The sequence below is a fragment of the Convolutriloba macropyga genome, chromosome 2, assembly GCF_964194025.1.
Source record: "Convolutriloba macropyga chromosome 2, txConMacr16.3, whole genome shotgun sequence".
Lineage (NCBI taxonomy): Eukaryota > Metazoa > Xenacoelomorpha > Acoela > Convolutidae > Convolutriloba > Convolutriloba macropyga.
In genome coordinates, this window is record NC_134469.1 from 48,113,070 (window position 1) to 48,140,283 (window position 27,214).

The window sequence follows — 27,214 nt, forward strand, 5'->3', positions numbered from 1 at the left end:
ACGTTTATGTAACTGAATACAGATTACAGAGACAATTTAAATCAAATTTCAAATTTAGATGACAACCGACATCTCTTCAGATTCAAGCAAATACCAAAAAATACCAAAACAAAAAGCTCTCATTCAGTGAGTCACCTAGCGATAGATCAATGTATTTAAAAAACTACCTTCCAAATTGTGCCGATTGAAAGCTCATATTTGTAAATGAAAAGAAAACCAAACTTCTTTTTCCAAAATAGAGGTAGGAATCGACAACGGTGTACATTTTGTAACCTTTTTATATAATTATAGCCGGTAAATAATTCATCTGACCGCAATAAGAGTTCCACATTTTAAGGCCAGAAACAACTTTACTTAGAAATGAGAGCAAGACTGAACAAATAAATGTAGCATTCAATTCATCATATCATACCATTTTTAGATTCAGACCGGATGAAGATTTAAAGAAACTAGTCTTTAAATATTTGTTAAGATTTGTCAATTGTACTCTACCGCTGGTGAAACGAAAAGCCGAATCAAATATTATTGTTCGGAAGTCTAGTTAGTCTACTAACCATTTTCCATCCCCCGAAGATGACAATAGTTCGTAATCGCTGTTCACAAATCTGGCCCGCGATATGAAAGCTGAAACAATTAAGTTAATATGAGCAATAACTAATTTCGCAACTGTTCTAGCTTATTTTTATTTTAAAAGCCCGATAAAAAATTTTCTTACCAACTAAACTCTGTTTAGAAACAAATTGAGCCAACGAATAAGCACAATGAACCAACTGCCTGAAAGAAACCAGATGATAGCTGACCATTTAATTTTTCTATTAAATTGAATGTATACAAAATAGGCGCTGCAGGTTTACCAGTGTGTCAAGATTGAAATGGCTGATAAAGAAAAAACTTTCCAAAAAAACTTGATTAAAATGCCTTCATGCAAACAGCAGAATTTTCTGTTCAACAAACGGTAAAAATTCGCTTTGATTCGACAAGTGATTTACGCTCTCTCTAAAAGTGGGTTTGAAATTTAGCTGAGATCGATCGATGCAAACAACGGAAATTTAAACGGAAAATGTATTTGAAAACTCACTGATATTTGGTAAGGATCTTTTGCTTTATGCATAAAACTATCACCCAAATTATATTTAACTTTGGAAATGAAATTTATTGACATCTGGAAAACCTAACTGACAAACATCGGGCAAATTGTTCTCAAATGATTGTCAAGAGGTTGGCTTCGTCAGTAGCAAGTGAGACTTAAGACGCGTCAGATTAACAACACAGAGGGAGCGACAAGGGGGGTTGAGAAGATGGGGACTGGTGAGAAGAGTGGGGGGGGGGTCTCAACTGGGCTTGAGCGTGTGGAGTTAGGGGTGTAGTGACGGCGCGGAGTGAGAGGCTAAAATTTGAAAGACCAAAAAGACTAAGAAAAATTGCTAAAAATTTTGCCCAAAACATTCACCCAAAAATACAAAAGACAGAAACTTTAATAATATTTGTCGACAAACAACATATTAATGATACCGGTAAAACAAAGATATCGAAATCCAACATAAATATTAACTGCAATCAAAAGAAATACCCGTAGACTTGGATAACAAAACCGCTAAAAAGTTTCAACAATTACAAAATGAAAACAAATCACAGTTGCATCTTGATGGCTAATAAATAGTCAAAAAAGCACTCACAAGTACATTAACTGGTTATTATATACACAGATAATCAAAATGGCTGAATTAAGATCAAGCTAAAAACAAACTGATTTGAAAACGGCGTACATGAACAGAAAAACCTATTCGTTTAGCGAAAAAATTTTCGATCGTATTTCTCGTCAGATTACCCCAACGCCAAAAAGAAACGAAAAACTCGGTCATCGCTATTGCAGTTCTTAAACAAACCCGGTAGATTGCCTAAAATTAGCAGTTATTGACTCCAGTAACTCCATTAGTGATTAAAAGAACAGAAAAATAAAAAGGATTTTTCAGCAACCTATTTTGATGTCGTAGTTCGACGTTCTCCTGTTTCTTAATGCGAGAATGCAGGTGCTAGTATCAAAACAAAAAGCATTAGAGATGCAATTGAAACTTAATAAGAAAGTTCAAATAGTCTGCATAATAAATTGTGCATCATGGTTTACCACGTTTTTTATGTCGAAAATGAGAACGCACTTCCAGGAGAATGAGCGAAGACTACAAGCCTAAAGAAGCCTAAGATTTCAAGCAAATTGATTAACAGGCTGTGAACAAAGATGGAGAGAGACAAAAGTTTGCTCGACGAAGTAAAAAAAAACATAACCGACTAACGTCGGGTGAATTGCTCTCAAACGAGCGGTTGGCTTCGTCAGCAACAAGCCATGGTTTAGTGAGGCTAGATTTAGATTAGATGAAGGGGCGTAATGTGAGCGCAGCCGGGGTGCACCGCAGCGGGGGTGCAAAAGTGGATAGGGGTGGCTGATGTGGGGGCGGTGGGTGGGTGAGGGCGTGGGATCAATTTCTAAGAACCACCCCTCACACCATAAGTATTAGTCTCCAAAACAGTTTCTATTAATCGCATACTTGAAGACTAATGGGCTGAACGGCTCTAAAAGAACTTTATGCAAATTGGGCGCTACTTCTTTATCCCGTTTCTGAATACGAAAGTCATATGCGTCAGACGAAAAATCGGCTAAACGAAAAATTGCATAAACCAGACATACATGATTAATATATTTGTAACAAAATTGTTTTTGAGAGCAATTAACAATGATTTCCTAACAACTGCCCGTTAGCTCATTTATGATAAAACATTTCCACTATAACTCATTGTTAATGAGGCTCAGAGATGATGACATTGCGCCAGATAACACCAGCTGAAGTGTGGCATCAATAAAGAGAGAGAGAGAGAGATAAAACGTAAACAAGAAAGAAAAAGAAAGAAAACATAAACGACAGAGAGACAGAGAGAGAGGATTATTTTCCATGATGGGATTCGACTCTGCAATTTCTAGTTTTCTCGCCCTGTTAGTAAATCATTAAAAAAACTGAAAAAGGCAAAAGTTTTCAACTTCGCAGTAAAGAGTTCAAAGCCAATTTTTTTCTCGAAAGTTCTGTAAAATTACCCATCTCCAAGACTTGAAAAAATTCGTTGGCCAGTGATGGTCGTTAAAATCAGAGAAGGACAAAAACTCTTGAAAATTTTGAAAACAATTGCAAAGTTTAACAAATTTTTCTAAAATTCAAGATATTTATATCCTTAGAACCATTTGATTGTCTCAAGAGACTATTCAGTATCCCTGTTTTAACCATGAAATAGTTTCACTGACTCAAAAAGATCCATACACTTGGAACATGATAAAAAATTTTCCCAAGAATTTGAAAAACAATTTAAAAATTTATCCAAAAATTACTAAAACTGGAATAAAAAAATTACCACCATTCCATTAACTCTAGAAACTATGCAGCAGCTTGTTATCAAACCTTGGAGGAGGTCCTAGGTCCCCTGGTGCCGGAAAAAAAATCAAAAACATGAAATAGCAAATGTTTGCTTGAATTCGTGATATTAAAATTGTGAAAAACATTCCGTTACATCTATAAACTATGCAGTAACACATTACTATACCCTAGAGGTAATTCCGCGGCTCTTGAAGCTAGAGAAACCTAACAATGACATAAAATTTCTAAAAACTTAAAAAATTTGCAAGTTCTAAAAAATTGCAACAACTTGTGATATTGAAAATTAATCCATGACCACTATAAAATTCGCAGTAACTTATTATCAAACCCTAACGGAGGTTTCCTGACTGCTGAGGCTGAAAAAATTGAGGCTCTTGAAGCACCTGAATAATGACTATAAATGTCAAAATTGAGAAAGGCAAAAAATGTCAAATGATAAAATTCGTGGTGTTAAAATCTTGCAAGAAATTCCATTGCATCTAAAGTTATGCAGTAACCTACTTTCAAACTCAACAGGAGGTTCCTTGGATCTTGAGGCTGAAAAATCTTAAAAAAAACAAATTTACAAAAAAAACTTGAAAAAAGCAAGTTTTATTAAAAACTTGCTTAAGTTTGTGACATTAAAAAGTTGAAAAACTATTCCATGGCCAATAAAAATTTGTCAGAAAATTATTATCAAAACCCTTAGGAGGTTTTCTGGCTCCTGGGTCTGGAAAAACCTCAATACGGAAAAACGTCAAAAAATTAAAAATTGCCTATTTTGACAAAAAAAATGTTGAAACCATTCCATTACCACTAGAAACTATGCAGTAACCTATTACTAAACAAACCTAGAGGAGGTTCCTCTGACTACCTAGGACTAAAAAAATCAAAAGATGTCAAAAATTTTCAAAAAGCTTAAAAAAATTTGTGCAAAATAGTAAAAATTTGCGTGTTTTTAACGATCGTTGTTCGTCAGTAGCTAAAAACAGGGGGAGCGGGTGCAACGAGGGCTGGGGGCAACAGTGGGGTGGGCGGCAACAGCGCGCGGGGGGTGCGGCAATAGTGGGGGGGGGGGGGTCAACCGTGGAGGGGTCTTCAACCTCTAAGAACCGCCCTTTAAACCATAAGTATAAGTCTCCAAAACAGTTTAAGCTGAAACAGGGCTGAAAAGCTCTAAGAGCACTTGATGCCCGCTAGGCGCTACAAGTTTATCCCGTTTTTGAGGACAAAAAGTCAAAAGCGTCACACAAAAATCGGTAAAGCGAAAAATCGCATAAAAAAGACCGACAGGACTAACATAATGTTTGAGAGCAATTAAAAAGCATGCCGGTACCTCCTATAAAATCCAATAAGTTGAATTAACTAAGGACAGAACAACAAAAATTATTCCGGCAACATAAAGCCCCAACACCTGTGACAGTCAGCAAAGCCCCAATATCTAGAGTTCATAAAACAAAAACAACAACACTTATAAAATTACTGACGAGACAAGTCCTATGAAAGAGTACATAATCAAAACAAACTTGTGCAAATCAGTGACAGACAATGAAAAAAGGGCAGAAAGTGAGGAACTTGGGATCAATCATTATCTTTTTGGAAAATTAGATGTCTCAAAGTAAGAAAGAACACAACATACAGCATACAATGCAACTTTGGAAGTAAAAAAAAACAACCATTAGCAGGTCCGTTAGATGAAAACAGGAACAAAAAGAACAATGAAGCCAAGAATCAAATATTTCAAAATAAATTTTTTTTTGAAAAAAAAGGCAACTAAGTCAATGAAAACTGTAACTAAACGTATAAGCCGACAAAAAGACGATAAATACTCTGCACCAGGTCAAAGAGAACTTATTTTTACAAAATAAATAGACCACAAAAAAGCTAGATAAACGATTCTCCAAACTCTACCACATAATTTTCTTTAAAAGTTTAAAGCTAACATTGCTTTGAACATAAGTCACTAATTAGATTGAATGACGCTTCATTCGCAATCGATGAACGTTGTCAATAATGTGACTCAGTCTAGTAAACAAAACGAATAATAGGCAAAACTCTTCTACTTTTCTAAACAATTTGCGTCAGTCATAAAAAGCATTAACTGTGAATTGAAACAAGTAATTCCATTCTTTACTCTTCATCAGCAACAGATGACTGATCTATTTAAAAATATGATCGAGTGATACGACAAATACGAAAGAAACTTAGAAATTCTACAAAATTTTTTCAAAATATTGTCATGAAAAATTCAAAAACACAAAATGTCAAGAAGTATGAACCCATTAATTAGACTCATTTAAGCCTCATGAGAAAAGTCAAAACTGTCATTAATGAAGTCATTAGAGTGCCAAGTAGAACGGTCATTGGCGAGGGCCAAGTAGAACGGTCATGACAACAACAAAAAGTTAACTACAAAACGGGTAAACCGATCAATCGGTGATATAACAAAATTCCAAAGCCATATATGCCATTAATCGCCCTTTGATGAAGTCAAAAAATACAACTACATTATTAGACACAAAATAAAAATGACCAACTAACGTTGAGCGAATTGCTCTCAAACGACCGGCGAGCGGTGGGAGGGTTTGGGAACGGTGGGGATAAATTTCTAAGAACCGCCCTTCACACTATAAGTATAAGTCTCCAAAACAGTTTCTATTAATCGCATTTGTGAAGACTAATGGGCTGAACGGCTCTAAAAGAACTTTATGCAAATTGGGCGCTACTTCTTTATCCCGTTTCTGAATACGAAAGTCATATGCGTCAGACGAAAAATCGGCTAAACGAAAAATTGCATAAACCAGACATACATGATTAATATATTTGTAACAAAATTGTTTTTGAGAGCAATTAACAATGATTTCCTAACAACTGCCCGTTAGCTCATTTATGATAAAACATTTCCACTATAACTCATTGTTAATGAGGCTCAGAGATGATGACATTGCGCCAGATAACACCAGCTGAAGTGTGGCATCAATAAAGAGAGAGAGAGAGAGATAAAACGTAAACAAGAAAGAAAAAGAAAGAAAACATAAACGACAGAGAGACAGAGAGAGAGGATTATTTTCCATGATGGGATTCGACTCTGCAATTTCTAGTTTTCTCGCCCTGTTAGTAAATCATTAAAAAAACTGAAAAAGGCAAAAGTTTTCAACTTCGCAGTAAAGAGTTCAAAGCCAATTTTTTTCTCGAAAGTTCTGTAAAATTACCCATCTCCAAGACTTGAAAAAATTCGTTGGCCAGTGATGGTCGTTAAAATCAGAGAAGGACAAAAACTCTTGAAAATTTTGAAAACAATTGCAAAGTTTAACAAATTTTTCTAAAATTCAAGATATTTATATCCTTAGAACCATTTGATTGTCTCAAGAGACTATTCAGTATCCCTGTTTTAACCATGAAATAGTTTCACTGACTCAAAAAGATCCATACACTTGGAACATGATAAAAAATTTTCCCAAGAATTTGAAAAACAATTTAAAAATTTATCCAAAAATTACTAAAACTGGAATAAAAAAATTACCACCATTCCATTAACTCTAGAAACTATGCAGCAGCTTGTTATCAAACCTTGGAGGAGGTCCTAGGTCCCCTGGTGCCGGAAAAAAAATCAAAAACATGAAATAGCAAATGTTTGCTTGAATTCGTGATATTAAAATTGTGAAAAACATTCCGTTACATCTATAAACTATGCAGTAACACATTACTATACCCTAGAGGTAATTCCGCGGCTCTTGAAGCTAGAGAAACCTAACAATGACATAAAATTTCTAAAAACTTAAAAAATTTGCAAGTTCTAAAAACTTTATGCAAATTGGGAACTACCTCTTTATCCCGTTTCTGAAGACGAAAGTCAAATGCGTCGAACGAAAAAAAATCGACCAAGCGAAAAATTGCATAAAAGAGATATACATTGCGATTTACAAACATGATCACTAATATATTTGCTACAAATTGTTTTTGAGAGCAATTAACAACGTTTTCCTAAAAAGTGCCTGTTAAGTCATTTATGGTAAAACATTTCCACTACAACTCATTGTTAATGAAAATCAGAGATGATGACGTTACGCCACATAACAGCAGCTGAAGTGCGGCATCAACAAAGAGAGAGAGAGAGAGAGAGAGAGAGAGAGAGAGAAAACGTGAACGAGAAAGAGAAGGAAAGAATTCCTAACAGACAGGGAGAGAAAGAGAGATAGGAATATTTTACATGATGAGATTCGACTATGCAACTTCTAGTTTTCTAGCCCTGTTAGTAAATAAATCATAGGAAAACCTTAAAAAGGCAAAATTAAAAACAAAGGTTTTCAACTTCGCAGTAAAAAGTTCCAAACTATTTTTTGTCTCGAAGGTTCTGTCAAGTAACCCATCTCCAAGACTTAAGAAGTTTTGTTGGCCAGTAATGGTCGTTAAACTTAGAAAAAGAAAAATTGAAAAATTTTGGAAACAATTGCAAAATTTAACAAATTCACCACTCTAAGCACTTGAAGGACTACCAATTGCGGCTAAGGGCCTCTAATGAACCGTCCTTCACACTATAAGCATAAGTCTCCAAAACAGTTTCTGTGAATCGCATACTTGGAGACTAGTGAGTTGAAAGGCTATGAGAACTTAAAGCACAGTGGGCGCTACCTCTTTATCCCGTTTCTGCGGTAGAAAAGTCAAATTGGTCCGACGAAAAATCGGTCAAGCGAAAAATTTCATAAAAAAGAGCAACAGGACGAATATAAATGCTACAAACTTCGTTTGAGGGCAATTAAATACTCGTATTGGAAAATACACGCTGTAGCTTTGAGTGATACAGCTGATCTGTTTCACACAAGAATCAGTAAATTTATGCCAAGTTACCTAGCAAAAAAGAAAGCCGAAATAATATTGCTTCTTGTAATGGCAGGCAACAAATCTATAAATAAATCTGGGCTGATTTTAAGATTTGAGTTAAATCACTTGTGATAAAGATGTGCTCATATATTTCTACTATATTTTAGCGCTAATGAGGGTAATAGATGATTGCTTCACGCCACATAACAGCAGCTGAAGCGCGGCATCAGCAAAAGAGTTAAGGAAAGAGAGAAAAGAGTGAGAGAGAAAACGTTAACGAGAAAGAGAAGGAAAGAGACCCCAACCGACAGAGAGAGAGAGAGAGAGAGCCAGGAACATTTTCCATGATGAGATTCCACTCTGCAACTTCTAGTTTTCTAGCTTCGTAAGAAATAGAAGTTTCTTGATTTTGCCAGCCTTTTTTGTCTATTGAGTTCTGTTATGTAACCCATCTGCACCACTTAAAAGGTTTTGTTGGCTAGTAATGCTCGTTAAACTCAGAAAAAGACAAAAATCTTAAAAACAATAGCAAATTTTTACAAAATTTTGCTAAAAGTCGTAATATTAAAATTTTCAGAATCATTTCATTGTCTCAAGAGACTATCTAGTATCGCTAATCCAAGCCAAAAAATAGTTTCACTGGCTCATAAAGATCCATCAACTTGCGAAGGGTATTTTCCCGAAAATTTGAAAACATAAAATTTATCAAAAATTTGCTAAAAATTGAGTCATTAAATATTGATAACCATTCCATTAACTCTAGAAGCTATGCAGCAATTTATTATCAAAACCTGCTTTAGGTCCCTGGGCCCAGGTACCGGAAAAAAATATAAAAATCATAAATATTTTTAAAAACTTATTGCTTAAATTCGTAGTATTATAATCTTGAAAAAAAATCTTACATCTAGAAAATATGCACTAACCTAATATCAAAATCTAGAGGACGTTAATTGGCTGTTGGAAAAGAAAGGTTATAAAAAACTGCACAAACTCAAGTAAATAAAATATTGATAACCATTCCATTAACTCTAGAAAAACATTATCAAACCCTTAAGGAGGCACCTTGGTTCTCGAGGGTGGAGAAACCTAAAAATCACAAAAAATAAAAAAAAAACATGAGAAAATTGCAAGTCTTATCAAAAAGTTGATTACATTTGTGATATTAAAAAATTGAAAACTTTTCCATGGCCAAAAAATTTTTTTCAGTAACTTATTATCGAACCCTAAACAAGGTTTTCTGGCCTCTGGAATGGCAAAAACTTGAAAAACGACGAAAATGTCAAAATTAAAAAGCAAGTTTTGTGAAAAAAATGCTAAAATTCGTGATGTTAAAATGTTAAAAAAATCATTCCATTACCACTAGACCTATGGCAAATAACACTATGGAGTAGCCTATTATAAAAACCTAGAGGAGGTTCCTTCACACCTAGGGCAGAAAAACTCAAAATTAGTAAAAGTTTTGAGTTTTTGTTTGGAGTACCAAAATATATAGCTCTTAAAATGGTCGAAAAATACTTAAGTTTTGCAGAAGACCTTAATCAACTTTAAGAAGCCTAATTTTGGACTGGTCCCACAAAAAAACTCGAAAAATCACCTTTTAGCCTTATAAGAGCTCCCAGTAGCTTCACCACTCTAAGTCTTTGAAGGACTACTAATTGTGGCTGAGGATCTCCAATGAACCGCCCCTAAGAACCGCCCTTCACACCATACAAGCCTCCAAAACAGCTTCTTTGAATCAGACTTGGATATTAGTGAGCTGAAAGGCTATGAGAACTTAAAGCCCGCTGGGCGCTACTTGCTTACACCGTTTTTAAGGACGAAAATTCAAATTGGTCAGACAAAAAATTGGTCAGGCGAAGGATGGTATTAAACAAACACCAACAGGACTAATATAATGGCTACAAACTTGGTTTAACAGCAATCAAATACCACTATAAGAACTAGTTACAAGAACCGGGAAAAAACGACGAAGGAAGTCTGTTGCGCCTGAAAAAAAATTCCTTTCGAAAACCAAAATTCTGTTCAAACACCAATTTTTCACTAAACTCTAAAGGCAGCACAAATTATTCTACCCATGTTTCGGCTCTAACATCTACGGTAAAGTCACCAGTCTAATTTGACTTTCAATTGACATCAAAAACTCGAAAAAACGACATATCTTGAAAAATGACAGCGCACCAATACGATTGAAATTCTTTGGATTGTTTTAAAAACAGCCACATTAAAAGCCAGCTGAGAATATGAGGGTAAAATCATCTAAAAAACTGAAAGAAAAATTTAGATTTATTGAATCTGACCAGCAGTTCAATTGGACAATTCCAGCCAGAAAGAAAAGCTGTCCCAGAAGTTTAGAGAAACTAAAACAAATAAACTAAACAAAATAAACATTTCTAAAAATTTTTAAAGTTTTACCCTGAAAACATAATTTGATCCAATAAAATACATCCACTAACGTACGCAAAAGCCTTGAAAGGGATTTATCGGCCACTAAAGATAAAGAAATTGGACACTTTATAATTGAAAATGCAAAATTTATTCAAAGTTTTTAAATTTCTAAATTAGTATTGATTGTATTGATTTGTTCAAAACCAATTTTTTGCACTCGAACCAGTAGTCATCTGAAGACCTAAAAAATTCATTGGACCTTAAAGATCAATAAACTCAGAAAATGGCCAAAAATGTCCAAAGGGTCAAAAATGGCCAAAAAAAAACAGCGAATTTTGATGAAATGTTGCTAAAATCAATGATATTAACATTTTCAGAACTATTTCATAGTCTTCAGAAGCTATCCAGTAATTCATTTAAAAGCCTAAAACTTTTCACTGCTCCATAAAAATAGATAAACTTTGAACATGATAATTTTCAGAAAATTGACAAAAAATATAGTTTAATCACGAAAATTCCCGATAATAAAATGTTGAACACATTCGATTGCCCCTACCAACTAAGCAGTAACACATTATTACACTTAAGAGGAAGTTCCCTTGTTTCTGGGTGAACTTATATATCTCTGAGATTTTGTGGCAACTGAGCCAGAAAAACCTCAAAAAATTTCCAAAAAAGATTTAAAGTGCAAAAATTAGTATCATTTTTTTTGGTTATGCCTGCATTGCCAAAACATATAGCTCATAATATCAACATAGAAAGTAATCATGTCTTGCAAAATACCTTTATCAACTTTATCAACTTTTAAAAACGTGAATGCAAGACTAATCAGACAAAAACGTTAAAAATTACACCATTTTGTACTCAAAACCTCCTAAAAATTACCATTTAACCTTAAATTAAGGCCAGCAGCTGGACCACTCTCAGGACTTGAAGGACTGCCAAAATTAGCAAAGGGCCTCTAATGAGCGTTGACTGTTTATCCCAGTTTAAAAACTCGAGGTCATGGAAAAAGGTGTGAAAACATCTTACAAAAACAGACAGAGCACCAATACAATCCAAATTCCTTGGATTGTCAAAAAAAGTAGGAGCGCAATAATAGCCTGCTGAGAAGATCAGAGCCGCTATATATCTATAAAAAATGTAAAACATTAATCACAAAAAGTACATGCGAAGCGAGGAGAGGTCAAAATGTGAAAATAATTTTGATCCTGCATTTTCCTTTGAGAAACAAAACTTTGACAAAAAAATCATAAACAATTGGTTGTTTTTCAGGAGCCTCCTAAGGATTACGACATTTTTATATCTCGGCAAAAGATATCAGTTGACAGAAAAGCATGGCTGGTATAAAATTGCAACCCCAATTTCATTGGGGGTTGCAACACTAATCAAAATTTTTGAAAAGTTTTGGTTAGGAACAACTATAACCTCAGGTGTTGAAAATATACATTAGTTTTTGCAGCTAAGGTTAATTGAACGCATCTATTGATACGTAAAATCAAACACAATGCCCTTATACATGTTTAATGATTTGTTCTTATTTACCAGTGTGTCCGCATGAGGAGTACACGGAGAGACTCTTGTTGGGCGTCTTAGCTTGATCCTTGTCGGTGAGGTCAGAAAATCTGGTCTCCAGATTGTATATGGACACTGTGTTGTCCAGTCCTCCCGAGGCCACCATTCGGTTAGACTGAGAGTAGGTGCAAGTCATCACCCAGTCACACCGTAGTGCAATTGCATGCTCCTGAAAAAATAGCCTAGGTATTGAATTATAGTTTCAATGAACTAACACCTATTCAATAAATTTGTTTTAATAGTATTTATTCACAAATTTAGTATCCGCCTTACTGATACCTTTAGTAACCTATCGAGGTACTCAAATCAATGATGTAAATAATGCACAAAAATAGAAAAGGAAATCAAGGATCTTGGATGGCTAATCAAGTAAACAGTAAACAAGAGCATTCATGTTCAATCATACCAATCCATACCACGACATTTCGCAACATTCCCAATTACTAAATATACAAGCCTTGTTAGATGTGTGTCCGTCCCATACGATCAACCGACCATCTTGAGCAGCACTGACCAATCTCCTGAAACAGATTGCCACATTTTAGTGCGGAACATCATACGCTGGAAATTTATACTATTCACTGTATGAAATTATACGGTCAAAAATTAGAAACATAACTGACTAACGTCGGGCGAATTGCTGTCCAACGACCGGCGAGTGGTTCGCTTCGGTAGTAGCCAGCTGCGGCGTAAAAATGCCAGCATTAGGTGTGTGACCGGTGGTTGTTTGTGTGTGTGTGTGTGTGTGTGTGTGTGTGTGTGTGTGTGTGTGTGGGGGGGGGGGGGGGGCGTTGGGGGAGGGGGAGGACGGGAAGCGGGTTGGGCGTTGGGGGAGGGGGAGGACGGGAAGCGGGTTGGGCGTTGGGGGAGGGGGAGGACGGGAAGCGGGTTGGGCGTTGGGGGAGGGGGAGGACGGGAAGCGGGTTGGGAAGACTGAGGGGGGGGGGGGGGGGGGTTAAAACTTTAAGATTAAAAAGCCCTTCACACCATGAAAGTCTCCTCAAAAGTTTGGGTGAAACGCATTCTTAGAGTATAGTAAGGCTTAGGGCTCTGAGAGAACTTAATGCCCTCCAAGCGCTAACTATTTATCTTGTTTTTGAGGACGACAAGTCAAATGGGACAGACGAAAAATCAGTTAAGCAAAAAAATCGCATGAAAAAATACCACAAGACTATTATAAACATAGCCGGCAAATTGCTGAAAAATAGCCACGATTGGCACATGTGGCCTTCCATGAATTGAAACACCTAAAGAAATAAGATACACAGATTGACCACTAGTCCTTTAATAGACCACTAGACTTTTTGGTTAGATTCATTTTTATGAGACACATAAGCTCTATAAGGAAAAACTCTAATGAAGCTTTTTCAAAATTAATATTCAAAATCAAAAACTCAAGACTCTCATACTCAAGAATTAGGGCATATACGTCTGGTACTAGCACTACTTCGATGCAAACTATTTACCTTTAACTAGTAAATTTTGATAAAATTCAAAGTTCATTAAGCGGGTTCAGAAGTCATTTTTTGAGCGAGGTAGGTCACGCTATTGACCTAAAACCAGAACAAATGACGTGACGCGCACAAACTTTAACTGCAAAGCAGTAGAAGTCACTGAAGTCATTGAAAAAGTCAGTTCCAAGAAGTCAGGTTGTAAGAATCATCCATGGAGACGACGAATTAAAAAAACACGATGTTCCCAATAATAGCCTTTATTCGCTTCGCGGCTATTAATTGCAAGAAACTTCGTTTGAAGAGCAATTAAAAACGAGATTACAGCATACACTCTTCAATTTGGAACAAAAAATGATTGTTGCTTGTTGAATATTATAGGATAAAAAATACCATAAAACACGTTAGTGACACCTGAGGCGCTATTGCCATGATGCTCAATATAACCGACTATGTCGGACGAATTGCTCTCAATAATCTTTAATCTTGAAGTGTCACTTTAATCTTGAAGTGACACTTTAAGATCTGTCAATCTTGAATTGTGTTGAATCTTGAAGTGTCACTTCTGCGCAGCATTACCTGAAAAATAGCTTTTGATTAAATAGTGAATAGAGAAACGATTGAATAGAGCTTGACAGGTGAAAAATGGTCCAAAATTCGATAAAAATAAATTCATTTTCTTTTACAAACAACTCAGATTTAATAGCAATCAGATCGAAAACTCGCCAAAATCACTAGAACAACAAAATTCAACCAATAACTCGAATGCTATATAAAAAATTGAAATCAATTTGCAACTAATATCAACTTTAAATGAAACAGTATGCGAAAAATGAGACTATTTGATTATAAGAAACCTATTACACAAATTAAGGCGAGAAAGAAACACAGTTGAACAAGAACTACAGACAAAAACATCCATGAATCTGATGCCATGAACTTATTTTCAATCAACTGAAGTACTCCATTAAATCATGCGTATAAGATTTTCCATCAAATAATTGCTAGCAGACCTCGCTAGCAATGCTCGCTATAATTTTCCGATGGTGATTCGGCAAAATTAGATTTGCACAACCGGCTTCAGAATTTCAACCCCATTAACGATAGACTGCCGATTGGTTCTGGTTATGCCAACCCGATCAAATGTATTAGAAATCTATTCACATCAGGCCTGTTAAATTACCTGCAATCCGTTGCCCAGTGCATGCTGTAAACCTTGGCAATGTGTCCTTTCAAAGTAGTGGCATGTTTGATTCTGGATCGTGGTTTGAGCCGGCAGGAAGAGTTGAGTGCCACCACCGAGTAGTGTCGGCTGGAAGATGCATTGTGCAGTACTGAATTGGGTGACAAATGGTTGGTAGTTCCAGGGGAGCCACTCTTTGTTGATCCTATAGTAGAGCGCTGACTTCCTGCTGTGACAGCTGAGGCTGAGATGACATCGTCACCCCGTTTTGATGACGTCAGAAAAGATACTGAGTTACTACCGTTCTGCTTCCCAACAGAACCATTCTGCTCTTTCTCGTCCTGTACATGTACAACCCACTATTGCTTTAGAGAATTCAACAATCATTTAACCAATAGGGTACAAATAAGCAGCCAGTAATTTGCGGCCACAATTAAGTATTACAATCAGAGCTTTGGTGTTCACTGCAAACACCATTGTCAAGTTGAGGAAATAAGATACAAACACTACTCGCGCTAACTCTCATTCTCAGCTATTAACAGTAGTTTTACGTAAAGTATTGACCTAAAGAAAGATATATTTAGATGATACAAAACAAAATATTCTGCCATCCTTTCATTAGCTACATTTTATACCATATGATGCGAACAAAATGTCGCATATGATCGTTCAAACCAATCACGTCTATAATGAAATTAACAGTTCACGACGAATCGCCAGGTTTAAAAACAATACAAATGTTCATATATTGGTTTGAAAAGTACAAAAACATTTTTGACTTCTCTGTATTTTGCATCTGCTCTTCGAACTGATCATTTCCAGTCTGTGCCCAATTCTGTCTAATGAAAAACTAATTTCTTTGATCGGGAAACTCCACAAAGATTTTTAAAAAAAATTAGATTTTTTATTTACAAAGCGTAATTCTAACTGAAAACCAATGTTCATCAATACTACAAAATAACTGGCCTAATTTAGGCCAACTGAAACGTTTCGTTATGTTAGGCACAAAGGTTTTTTGGTATTGCGGTTTGTATGTGTTTTTGCGTAGTGTTTGGTGTGTGTGTGTGTGTGTTTGTAATATTTGTACGTGTGGGCATGCGTGCCTGCGCACGAAGCTTTTAAATTGTATTACACCTATGTTTCTAGAACGTTTAGAAAAGTTTTCGTTATGACAAATGCTTCAAAAAAAACAAAGTGCAAAACTAAAATTTATACATTTCGCAAAAATGTTAAAAACCATTTTTTGTCTCTGGAGTACTGTCATAAAAACCCATCTGCAAGACATAAAAAAGTTTTGTTGTCCAGGAAAGATTGTTAAACTTAGAAAATGACAAAAAATTTAACAAAAAATAGAAAAACAATAGCAAATTTTAATAAAATCATGATAAAATTCGTAAAATTAACATCTTCAGACATTTCATGGTCTCCAGAGACTATCCAGTATCCCTATTATTTCAAACCTTAAATAGTTCCACTGGCTCATAAAGATCGATAAATTTGTAGACTGGTCCGACAAAAAAATGACAAAAAACGCAAAAAATTTGCAAAATTTTGGGTTCAAAAGGTCCTAATAAAGATCTTATAACTTTAATTTACGACATTCCAAGCAGCTTCACCACATTAAGCATTTAAAGGACAACTAGACGCTGCTTAGAGCCTCTAATGAAAATTGATGCCCGCTGAGCTTTACCTATTTCTCCCGTTTTGAAAGCTCAAAGTCATAAAAAAGGTGTGAAAAAATCTGAAGAACTGAATTAATTAAGGACTTAACAATGAACCTTTTCCCCAGCAATATTGACCTATACCAGTCAACAAAGCACAAATTTGCGCAAACAACAAGTTATATTGATATTACACGTCCTTAGAAGACCTTGAAACAAATTTGTTGAGAACAAGACAATGCAAAAGGGGCAAAAACAGAAATTTGGCAAAAGAAAATTTTAAAATTATTGCAAAAAAAAACAAAATGCAAAAAAAAAACAAATTACAAGCACACATACATAAACACAGAAATATAAAATCAGAAAACCTGAGAAGTGACAAAAAAGACAACAGATGACGGCAAGATTCAAAAACTCTAATATTAAAGACCATCCGAAAACATAACATACCTACGTCAATGAAAGCGATAGCTGAACCTTAAGCCGATGCATTGACAAATACGCCGTACTAGAACACCAAAGAGAACTTGCACGAGATTAAGCGACAAGACAAGAAACGCAATAATGCGACCAATTGATTACACAACAAAAAAACTATAAAACTGCGCAAGAGCGAAAAAAATGATATTTCAAGAAAACAAGTGGAGACAAATAAGTTAAAACCTTTCGCTATCAATTAAACATTTTACACGTCTTCTATTAGTCCTCATTAGAAAGACAATGAAACCAGTCAACAACAAAATTAAGAAACAGGGCAACAAAACGAACAAAACACAGCCGACTTACGTCGAGAAAATTGCTGGCGAGCGGTTGGCTTCGTCAGTAGCAACAGTTTAGTGAGGCTAGCTTTATCTTAAGGGAAGAGACATACGGTGAACAAGGTGTGCGAGCCTGGAAGCTGGCGGAGGAGGTGGGAGGGGGGGGGGTTGGGGAGGTCAAATTCATTTCACACCATTGCGTAACATCTTCATCTTTTCACCATTGCGTAACATCTTTTTTTTAGTAAGAAAAGTAAAAAGCATCAAGCAAAAAATCGCATAAAAAGGACTAGAGCACTGAAAATGTGAGAATTGAGGCGTGAGCGTGGCGTGGGTGGGGTCGAGCGTGCTGCGGTTATGTTTGGAATGAGGTGAATGGTGCGGGGAGGGAGGAGGGTGAAGTATATAAGGGTGTGTGTGTATGTTCCACGATAAATTCTGTTCCTCAAAATAGTTTTGGTGAATCGCATACACAACTACTAACCGTATGCCGAACAGTTAAAGCCCTACGGGCGTTAAATAGTCATCCCTATTTTGGAGGACTAACAGACAAAAGCGTCAGACGAAAAATCGTGCAAAAACAAAATTCAACCATAAAAGACGACAGGACTAAGATAATTGCTTTAAAAAAAGAGTTTGTTTGAGAGCAAATACAAACAAAAAATAATTCATATTTCATTGAAACAATCAGCGTCTAAGTCAAATAAATCAATAACTGTCCTTTGATGACTATAAAAAGTACAATTCTGCATTATTAGAACCTAAACCGACAAATGTCGGAAGAATTGCTCTTGAACGACAGGCGAGGCAATTTAATTCATGGTCTTTAGACTAGACCAATTTTTCTTTATGGGTGCAAAAAACTTTGACCCCACCGGGATTCGAACCACTGACCTCTCGATCCATCAACACCCGAACTAACAAGTCACTTACTTTTCCTATGCTGCAACCGATTTTATATTAGCAACTTCGGAGCACTAGAGATCACTCAAAATTGGAGAACGAAAGCGTGAAAAAGTCACTTGAGAGGTCAAAGAATCTTCTAGAAGAAAAGCGCAAAATTGTCAAGCGAAAAATTTGCATAAAAGACACACACGTTTACAATAATTGCTATGAACTGCGTTCAAGAGCAATTAAACACGTGTATGACTATATGAAACCGTCATCTAAAAATCAGAAAACAGCAAATAGAAGTCGAATTGCCGCACGTGAAAAAAAGAAGCTGTCAAAAAACGAAATTTTGAGCAAAGAGCGATTTCTCACTCTACTTTAAAGATAATTGGAAACAAATCAGGCTTCAAATCTACTGGCTTTTTCTCTCCCTTCACTACTCCAGTGTGATTAAAATCATCTTTCTAATTTGAATTCTCATTTGTCAAAAACTTGTCACAAAATGTGCGAACAGGTCTGTCTTAAAAAAGACAGTGCACCAATACAATCCAAGTCCCTTGGATTGCAGAAAACAATAAACGCCAAAAATAGCTGCGCTCAGTTATCGCAGCAATTTAAAAACATAAACGACAAATGTCGGAAGAATTACTCTTGAACGACATGCGAAGCAATTTAATTCAGGGTCTGTAGCCTAAATCAATGTTTCTTTATGGGTGCAAAAAACCTTGCCTTAACGGGATGCGATCCCTTGACCTCCCGATCTATAGCCACCCGCACTAACCACTGTGCTGTGTCACTCACTTTCCCAAACTGCAACCAATTATATTTTAGCAACAAGCTTTACTTCGGAGAGAGCAATAGAGATCACTCAACAGTGAACCAAAGCGTAAAATTCACTTGAGAAGTCAAAGAATGTTCTAGAAGAAAAGCACAAAATTGTCAAGCAAAAAATTTGCATAAAAAAGACACACACGTTAACAATAATTGCTATGGACTTCGTTCATGAGCAATTAAAAAGTTTCAGAACAGCCAACATTTTTTAATGGTATTGTTTTGTGTTTTTGTTATAGGCCTTTCGTTTAGTTCTTTGAACTTGTTTTTCCTTATCTATCAAGTTTTCGAGGCAAATTAATCCAAAGATTACAGTTTGCTCTTAGAAACGATCAAGTGTCAGCTATTTATTGGTTTACTCGGACAGGAAATTTTTGTCCACTATTTTGTTTGGCAAAATTTTCTTCCCAACATCATTAACTATTTTTTAAAAAAGTTTTTTTGATGTTTTTTTTAAAAAAATTAGTTTACATGGTAATATTTTGTTGCCCATGAGGAAACCTCGTCTTGCATTATACTTTTCTTTTCAGGAAGTAAAATTTTATTTTCTAAATTTCTTTGCCTGTTGAGTTTATGCCGTTCGCATACAGCAGAAAGCAAAACGACTGCAAGTTGTGTGAGCGAGGACTGGACATTTGAAGAGCATCCCTCCAGTGCTTAGTGGGACTGAATATTCTAATTTTGTAAAGAAATCGAATAGTTAGACATAAAGAGATCGAATCGACACTTCCAACCGCCATCATACCCGCTCAAATGTTCATATAAACGGCAGAAGGGAAGCTTTACCAATACGGTGAAATTGAAATTTGCACTTTAATCACTATAACTTTCTATGCAGAGTTCAAAGAAGAGAGAAAAGAATTTTGAGCTCATCGCCACTTCACATATTTCGTTGAAGAACAAAGAAATATAATGAAAACAGAATCTCACCTTGAACTTTTTCAGAAGAGTACGCGCTTCATCTTGTAGAGCCAGTTTTATTGATCGCATTTGAAAACTGAAATGAAGAAAATGAGGTTTCGCAGTGAATGGTAAAGGTAGAATCATTCAAACGATGCTTAAGACAATGTACAAATAAATTTTAATTGCTGATTTGCACATATATACCGAAGAAAATATAAATTTCATAAACCTTTTGGTCATCATTTACATAACAAATTTACCACTGAGATAGAAAATAAGAATGTCATTCTCAAGCAAACGGGTTCGGATATTTTAACAGGTTGTTATTGTCAACTATGTAGCACCGAAAACGAATCGTTACATAGCTACATACATAAGTTAAGAACATCAAATTATTCAAATTGGAGAAATTGCTTCCAACGTTCGCCTCATTCATAGTTCACTTTGAAAGATGGTTCAAAACTATTAAAAATTGCGCCTACCAGCATAGACTCCAAGAAAGAGTGGAAAAAAAGACTAGAAAAAAGAGTGGAAGTAATTAATCATCACCTTCTGGTTTAAATTATCACAATTTTTGGTCTATTCTGTTCACCGCACCCCCCCCCCCCCCCACACCACCACCTTAGTGATCATATATTTTTCTGACACATTTTATGATATGATTCTGATTTATTTTGTGATTTTATGATAATTCTCACGTCCGAGGAATCAGGTGTCAAATCAGGTGTTTACATAGACAATCATTCGATACTACAGCTTCTCCAACATGAACGGCACAGTTAACTTACACAAATGAGATTTTAGACATAAGCCTTAACAGGCAAAACTGTAAAACTCATTGTGTTGAGAGTTAGAATGAGTTTCGTCATGAGTTCCCAAAAGTCATGTAAAAAAATTCGTCAATTATTTAGTCAAAATTCATAAAAACTAAACAGATCCTGAGTTGTAAGCATTAGCTAGTAACTGATTACGTTAAAATTTTGCGCTTAAAAATTTGATTTGCTGGATTACATGAAATAAAAAATATAACCGACTGATGTCGAGCTTATTGCTCTCAAACGACTGGCGAGCAGTTGTCTTTGACAGTAGCTGCTGCAGTTTAGGGAGGCTAGCTTTATCTTAACTGAAAACGCCTGGCGGTGGTTCGAGCGTGCTGTTACGGGTGGCGAGTGAGGGAGGTAGTGGGGGGGGGGGGTGATGTGAGGGAGGTCAAACTCAAAGAACCGCCCTTCACGCCATGAGTTTACGTCTCTTAAACAGTCTTGGTGAATCATGTGCTTAGATACAAATGAGCCATAAGAACTCATGGGTAACTTTTCCACCAAATTCGGCAATAGCTTCAGCTAACTAATGGAAAAAAGGTGAAAATCAGTACAACAGAGATGAAGTATTTACAAATTTTTAACAACAGTAGAGCGAAGACAATAGGCATGTATTTGCTAATAAAATGATCATTCAAAACAAAGATGGATGGATAAAAAACGATACGCTAAATGGGACATAAGAAATGTTGAACTAAAAAACTTTACACGTCAAAAAACTACCTCCTGCTGTCAAACATGGAATTCTACCTCCTTAACAAGTTTTGATAAAATGTAAAAACACAGAAGGACAAGTCCAGAATTACAATCCCAACAACTGAATAATTTACAACATGGACCTAACAATCAACATTTTCCCAGCAACATTTTTCCAATATGATTTACAAGCAATCTTAGAAAAAAAAGAAAAAGACCTAATCTAAATGTTGACACTACATATACTCATAATGAGTTCAAACTAAAACAACTCGTGGAAATCAAAAACAAAGCAAAAAGGGGGAAAACGGAAATTTGGCAAAAAATCAATCATTTTGAAAACTAGTGACGTCACATACGAATTATAACCTCATAACCCGGCGCGGGTGGGGCCAGTGTTCATTGTTATTGTAGCTGTCCCACAGAGCTCCAATTCGCACGTAATTTTGGCGAGATACCAGCGCTGATTGCCGTTTTTAAATGGTACCTCAGTTGCATTTGTATCATAATAAAAATAGATATATTAGTAGTAGTGTGACTGCCTATCCACAACTTGCTTGTGGTGCGGCGACCTTTCTGCATCTACGCCATGGTGAATGACATGCGGTCCGGGCTAGGTGGGCAGGAGAGGCATAGTCAACATCGGGGGAAAGGGGCAAGGAAGGCGGATTATTCTGTGCAGTGTGGTTGTCTTGCACTGACGGTATCAGGTCAATCACTTACAGGTCCGAAGTGTTCACACTGCAGTATAAAATGTGCTTTACGTCATGTGGTGCTTCTTCACAAGCAGTGTCAAGGGTTACATTTCACTTGCTAGAGCACTTGCTATTTAAAAGCAATTTGAGCATAATGAGCGAACAATGAAAAAGATGTCGAAAAAGCCGCAAAACGGGGGCAAAGCGTAACAAACTTTTATTCGACGAAGTAAAAAAAGATGAGGGCAGCTATTAAACAAAAAGAACCCCCATAATGGGCAAAACCCAAAAAGAATACTCTTATTCTAATAAAAAATACATTGTCTTCGAAGTCATTGAAATCATTAACTGCCCTTTGATTACTACAATTATGCATTATAAAAACATGTTTTATATCATTAGTTGAGAAAATCAGGTGAAAAATAGCAAACACAGAAGTCAAACCGCAGCACGTGAAAAAAATCGCTTTAAAGAAGCGAAAATTTGTTCAAACACCAAAATCTCACTTCACTTGAAAAGCAGTTTAAAAACCACACTCCCAACTTGCTCCCTTTTTCGCTACCTTTTTGCTCCCTTTCGCCATAGTGACCGAAATCACCACTCTAATTTGACTACTCATTGACATCAAAATGTCCAAAAAAAACGTGCGAACAGATCAATAACATAGCTGGCAAATTGCCAGAATATAGCTTCGTAGATCTGCAGTCTAAAAGATAGCGAAGGAACCGGACCAAAAAAGAAAATTATCATTAAATGCTGAACCGTTATATTTTGATTAGGAATCTGATTAACTTATTGCAGCTTCTATTAAATGCCTTCAAATACCCTTCAATTAGATTGACACGCAATCTCTTCACAATATCTCTTTAAATTAAAGTAAAAAAAAGTGTGAGAAAGTCATTTTTGAGAGTGAGGTAGGTCACATTTGACTAAAAACTCAACCACGCAAATGAACAAAAAAACTCTCTCTACTAAGAGTGAAAAATGGTGTCACGCACGCAGTTAAGTTAAGATTACATGAACAAAAGAACAAAAAGCAGATTTGAAGTGATTGTGACGTTATATGGTCGATACAAAAATCTTGAACACGAAACAATGAAAAAACAAGAGAAGGCCAATAATAACCTCAGCTATTGCTATTAAAAAAGCGAACTAATACAATACATACCTATTGGATTGTAATAGAGACCAAAAAAGCTTTTACAGAACAGCTCGACGACTCAATGGCTTATCTTGTTTCTGACAAAAAAAATCCTAAAATCGGTCAGACGAAAAACGATCAAGCAAAAACTCCCATCAAAATATTACTTCTTTATTACAAAAACTAACACTCCCCTTCGAGTAATACAAAGATCGAAAGGACCAAAGTAAACTGCCTGAGCAGTTCTGGCCCTGAACTTCGGTTTAATAGTTCAGTTTTTACGAAATTTCAAAATATTCTGCCTCAAAAATTTCATCTCTCCCACCAAATCAATTTCACAAAATTTAATCGGCATTGTTTCAAGCATCAAACATAACCACATCAGATTAAATATCCCCTAACTAGTTGGAAGAATTTTAAATACTTTTATTTCAAAAAGGCATCAAGATCACTATTTGATAGAGGTACTGTGCTTTTACTTTGATTCTGTTGCATTGACAGGTTATTTTGATGAGATGATAAAAATTGGGGTGAAAACTGCTGAGTGGCGAGCGGTCGCAACTGATTCTGGTTACCAGGGAAAGCACCCATAGGAGAATTAGAATGCATCCCCCTTTGTTGAGCCCCCATTGGAGCAGCTGAAAAACCAGAATTGCTGGGCGACCGATATTGCATATTACCAAAGCCTGGACCCCCAGCTGACTGTTGAGCGATGCCATTACTTTGAGGCAATACAGCCAAACTGTCGAGGGAGCTGGGTCCTGTGTGTTGTTGCGATTGCTGGGAGCCCCAAACTGCTAACTGGTGTTGTTGATTATACTGCTGACTCATGGGGTGAAGAACAAGACTGTTACTCATTGTTTCCGTCGTTCCTCCAATCATATAATTTGGCTTGTTGCTCATGTTTGCGGGAACCGAAGAATACGGATTTGCTGAGTTAGATATTCCACCTGCAGTCAGTGATATGTTGTAATTAGGCGCCCCAGAAGTATTCAGATCTGTAGCAGGCGGAAGCGCCCCCATGACGTTTGATGTGCCCAGCGAGTTAGTTAAATTTTTGGGTGCAATTGTTGTCTTCTGAGGAACTTGCAGCTTATTTGCTTCAAGTGGATTCTGGTTTTCAAGCGTTTTCATCATGGCCTTGTCTTTCATCAACTTCTGTTTTTGCTCAAGAGTCAATGGTTGCTGTTTTACAGTTGTACTGATAGTTTGACGAGAAGACGATGCCGTTCCATTTGAAATATTTCCAACGACAGATTTTTTATTCGGCGAATCACTTGGAGAGGAAGCTGATCCAAACAGTTCGTCCAAATCCGTTGTAATTTTCTTCAAATCCTTAGAGATATCTTTAGGCTTCTCGGACAGAATAGACGAGAGAACTGAGTCGGGGTTCTCTTCCCCATCCTGATTCATGATATGATCAATCGCCTGGCTCTGCTCTTTCTCATAGGCAGAAATCTGCTCTAATTTAGTTGTCTGTTCTGTCTCGATCTGCTCTAGCATCTGTTTAATAATAACCATAAATTTTTGGAACTGCGTCAAGTTCAGTTGGGAGTCTATCGCCATAGGGAGCAGAAATGGAATGCCTTTGGTGGCCATAGTATCTTTGCTCATGCCCAGCTTTGGGTTATTTAAAGTCACTTGATAGATACCCAAAATAGCCATGAGCACACCAGGTTCATGTGAGGGTATAGATTTCACAAAAGGAAGTATCTCATCTTGCACGTACCACCGATCCAAGTACTCCAACAACTTGCCCAAACAAACCAAACTATTTATACGTATTCCCAAAATATTTGTTTCCAAGCAAATCTTCTTAAGTCTGGGTATCACATGATTCTTTAGTGTTGGAAAATCAACATGGGCAGCAAACGTAGGAATAACCTTCAGACAAAGTTCACGAATCTTTACATCATCACAGTCCAGAGCTTTATATAACATTGGAAAAAGATGACTTTTTACATCTTCGATAGGCGTTTTTGTCAGCAAAACGTCCAATTTCTGCACACAAACATATATAATTTGAATTGGTTCAGTCATTAAGAACACCTCTTTCAAATGCGGAAGAACTTTTGTCGTATACTCTTCTTTTGAGCATTTTTCGGCAATGAATAGGACATTTGGCAGAACGAAAAGGACCATATCTTTATTATTCAGCTCCTGCACAATTGATGGCAGCACACGTTGCAACAAGACGCGTTCCGGCATCTTTTCCAAAACTTTCTTCAGACCCTTGTAGAATGTGGTCCTCTGTGCTTTATCCCACTGGAACAAGGTGTCAAGATATTGCAAGGTAACAGCCCCCACATCTTGGAAGAAAGGGATCTTGGCTAGCTGGTTAGCATCCGGTCGGACATCGGGATCCGGACTCAAAAGCATACCAACATGTTCTCTCACGTCCTCTGGAATACATTTAAGAACCTGCAAGGAATTCAGAGACGACAGCTGCAACGCATTCTTCTGGAATGTTGACAAAACATGTGCATTTTCATACAAAGGGCGGCCGCGATTGAAAACGGTATAGAACACCATTCCAAGTGAGAACATATCACTACTTCTGTCAGCAGATTGTGCCAAAACATATTCAGGGGCCAGAAAATCTAAAACCGGCTTTGCTTGAATAGGGCAGTCTGGTTCCCAACCACGAAACGAAAATTTGGGCTCTTGTTCTGTAGGAGATTGGTTAGTCATACAACAATCGAAGCCAGAAAGTTTCCAGGCACCAATTTTGTTCAAGATTACATTGTCTGGGCAAATATTTCCGTGAATCATTTTAACATCATTGTGCAGAAACGATAAACCCTCAGTTATTTGAAGCAAACCATATTTAAGCTCAGTTTCAAACAGTTCATACTCTTTGAGATCTTTTGGAATTGGTGATGGTAGATTAAAATGAGATCCCAGAATATTCGATAAACTTGCGAACACTGGCTCTGTTGCAAAAGCCAACGAGTCACGAGATTCTTCGATTCCATGCTCAATTATAAGAAGTTTCGGATGACGCAATCGTGTGAGTTGTTGCACACCTCGCTTAAGAGTTTCACAGACAACCTGATGATCTTTTTTTGGCATTTTGTCAAACTGTCGCTTCTCAAACAGCCAAATACTGACTTCTTGGCCCGTGGACCGCTTCCTCCCGTCGTACACTTTCCACGATAGCCCTGAACCAGCACTAGCAAAGTGGTTGCCAATTTCATATTCTCTAATCAGCGGATTACTCAATGCTGTCCCAATGTTCGTAACTGTAGATTTGAGTCCTTCCTTCACACGCGACAGCATATTCAACGTTTTAATTTGGTATTTATCACATCCAAGTTGTCAATTTCAACATGATCTTCATCTGAAACATTCAAATGCATGAAATATTCAAAAATTGAAAGCAAGAATATATTTGTCTGTATTCAGTTCACTATAATCAAAACCTACTTCAAATAAGAGGATAATAAAAGTCTCAATGATACATTCCTGCTCACAAACGACTATGTTTCTCTTGTCACAATTGTTTATCTAGCTTATTAATTAGGCTAAACTCAAATTGTTATCGTACATCCTGAAACACTGGTTATAAAATCTCCCAGCACGAACAAACCATAGACACGGAAGACGAGCTGAAAATTGATTAAAATATAATTTTTTCTGTTCAATCAGAAATTTAACTGGTTATCTACAAACAATCAATTTACTTGGAATACAAATTCTTTATGTTGATAATGTTAGAAGAGATCTGAATAGACTCTGGGGTGATAAACAAATAACAATAGTTATAGTGATGCAAATATCAACTGATGAAATGCGATTATCCAGGAAGTAGATAGAGTAGCATGGAGAATCTTTCAGAATAGAGGCTCTTTACCATCAACTACGTCCAGTAGCAACACTTGCTTGTTGTCGGTGAATTTGAGACACTTCTAAAATACAGATTACATTTCTGTCTAACTATCAAAAGTAATATTGTCGCAACCTTTGGATAGACTAGCCAATTTGTCAAGTTTTACCTTATGATT

At 36.4% G+C, this 27,214-nt stretch overlaps 4 protein-coding genes across 4 annotated transcripts in view; all 4 read right to left on the reverse strand.

Annotated features, from left to right (window-relative positions):
- Window positions 1–27,214, reverse strand: part of LOC142358715 (uncharacterized) — a 405,321-nt gene that overhangs the window by 250,406 nt on the left and 127,701 nt on the right. The gene's annotated exons all lie outside the window — the stretch shown is intronic.
- Window positions 1–27,214, reverse strand: part of LOC142358716 (uncharacterized) — a 163,235-nt gene that overhangs the window by 8,326 nt on the left and 127,695 nt on the right. The window contains exons 2-6 of the mRNA XM_075410249.1: window positions 19,885–19,950; window positions 14,814–15,154; window positions 12,637–12,700; window positions 12,150–12,348; window positions 555–624 (exon numbers count right to left, since the gene is read on the reverse strand). Of these exons, the coding sequence (XP_075266364.1) occupies window positions 555–624; window positions 12,150–12,348; window positions 12,637–12,700; window positions 14,814–15,154; window positions 19,885–19,944 (734 nt within the window). The 5' untranslated portion in view covers window positions 19,945–19,950. The remainder of the gene's footprint in view (window positions 1–554; window positions 625–12,149; window positions 12,349–12,636; window positions 12,701–14,813; window positions 15,155–19,884; window positions 19,951–27,214) is intronic.
- On the reverse strand, window positions 23,369–26,602 carry LOC142358713 (SCY1-like protein 2). Its single transcript, XM_075410246.1, has one exon. The coding sequence runs from the start codon at window positions 26,487–26,489 to the stop codon at window positions 23,637–23,639; it is 2,853 nt and encodes a 950-aa protein (XP_075266361.1). The 5' UTR covers window positions 26,490–26,602; the 3' UTR covers window positions 23,369–23,636.
- LOC142358714 (ATP-binding cassette sub-family D member 3-like) overlaps window positions 26,820–27,214 on the reverse strand; it is a 128,657-nt gene continuing 128,262 nt past the window's right edge. The window contains exon 16 of the mRNA XM_075410247.1: window positions 26,820–27,118. Coding sequence (XP_075266362.1) covers window positions 27,044–27,118 — 75 coding nt within the window. The 3' untranslated portion in view covers window positions 26,820–27,043. The remainder of the gene's footprint in view (window positions 27,119–27,214) is intronic.

Excerpts from the sequence above, each read along its gene's own strand:
- LOC142358713 (XM_075410246.1), bottom strand. The coding sequence starts at position 26,489 with ATGCTGTCGCGTGTGAAGGAAGGACTCAAATCTACAGTTACGAACATT.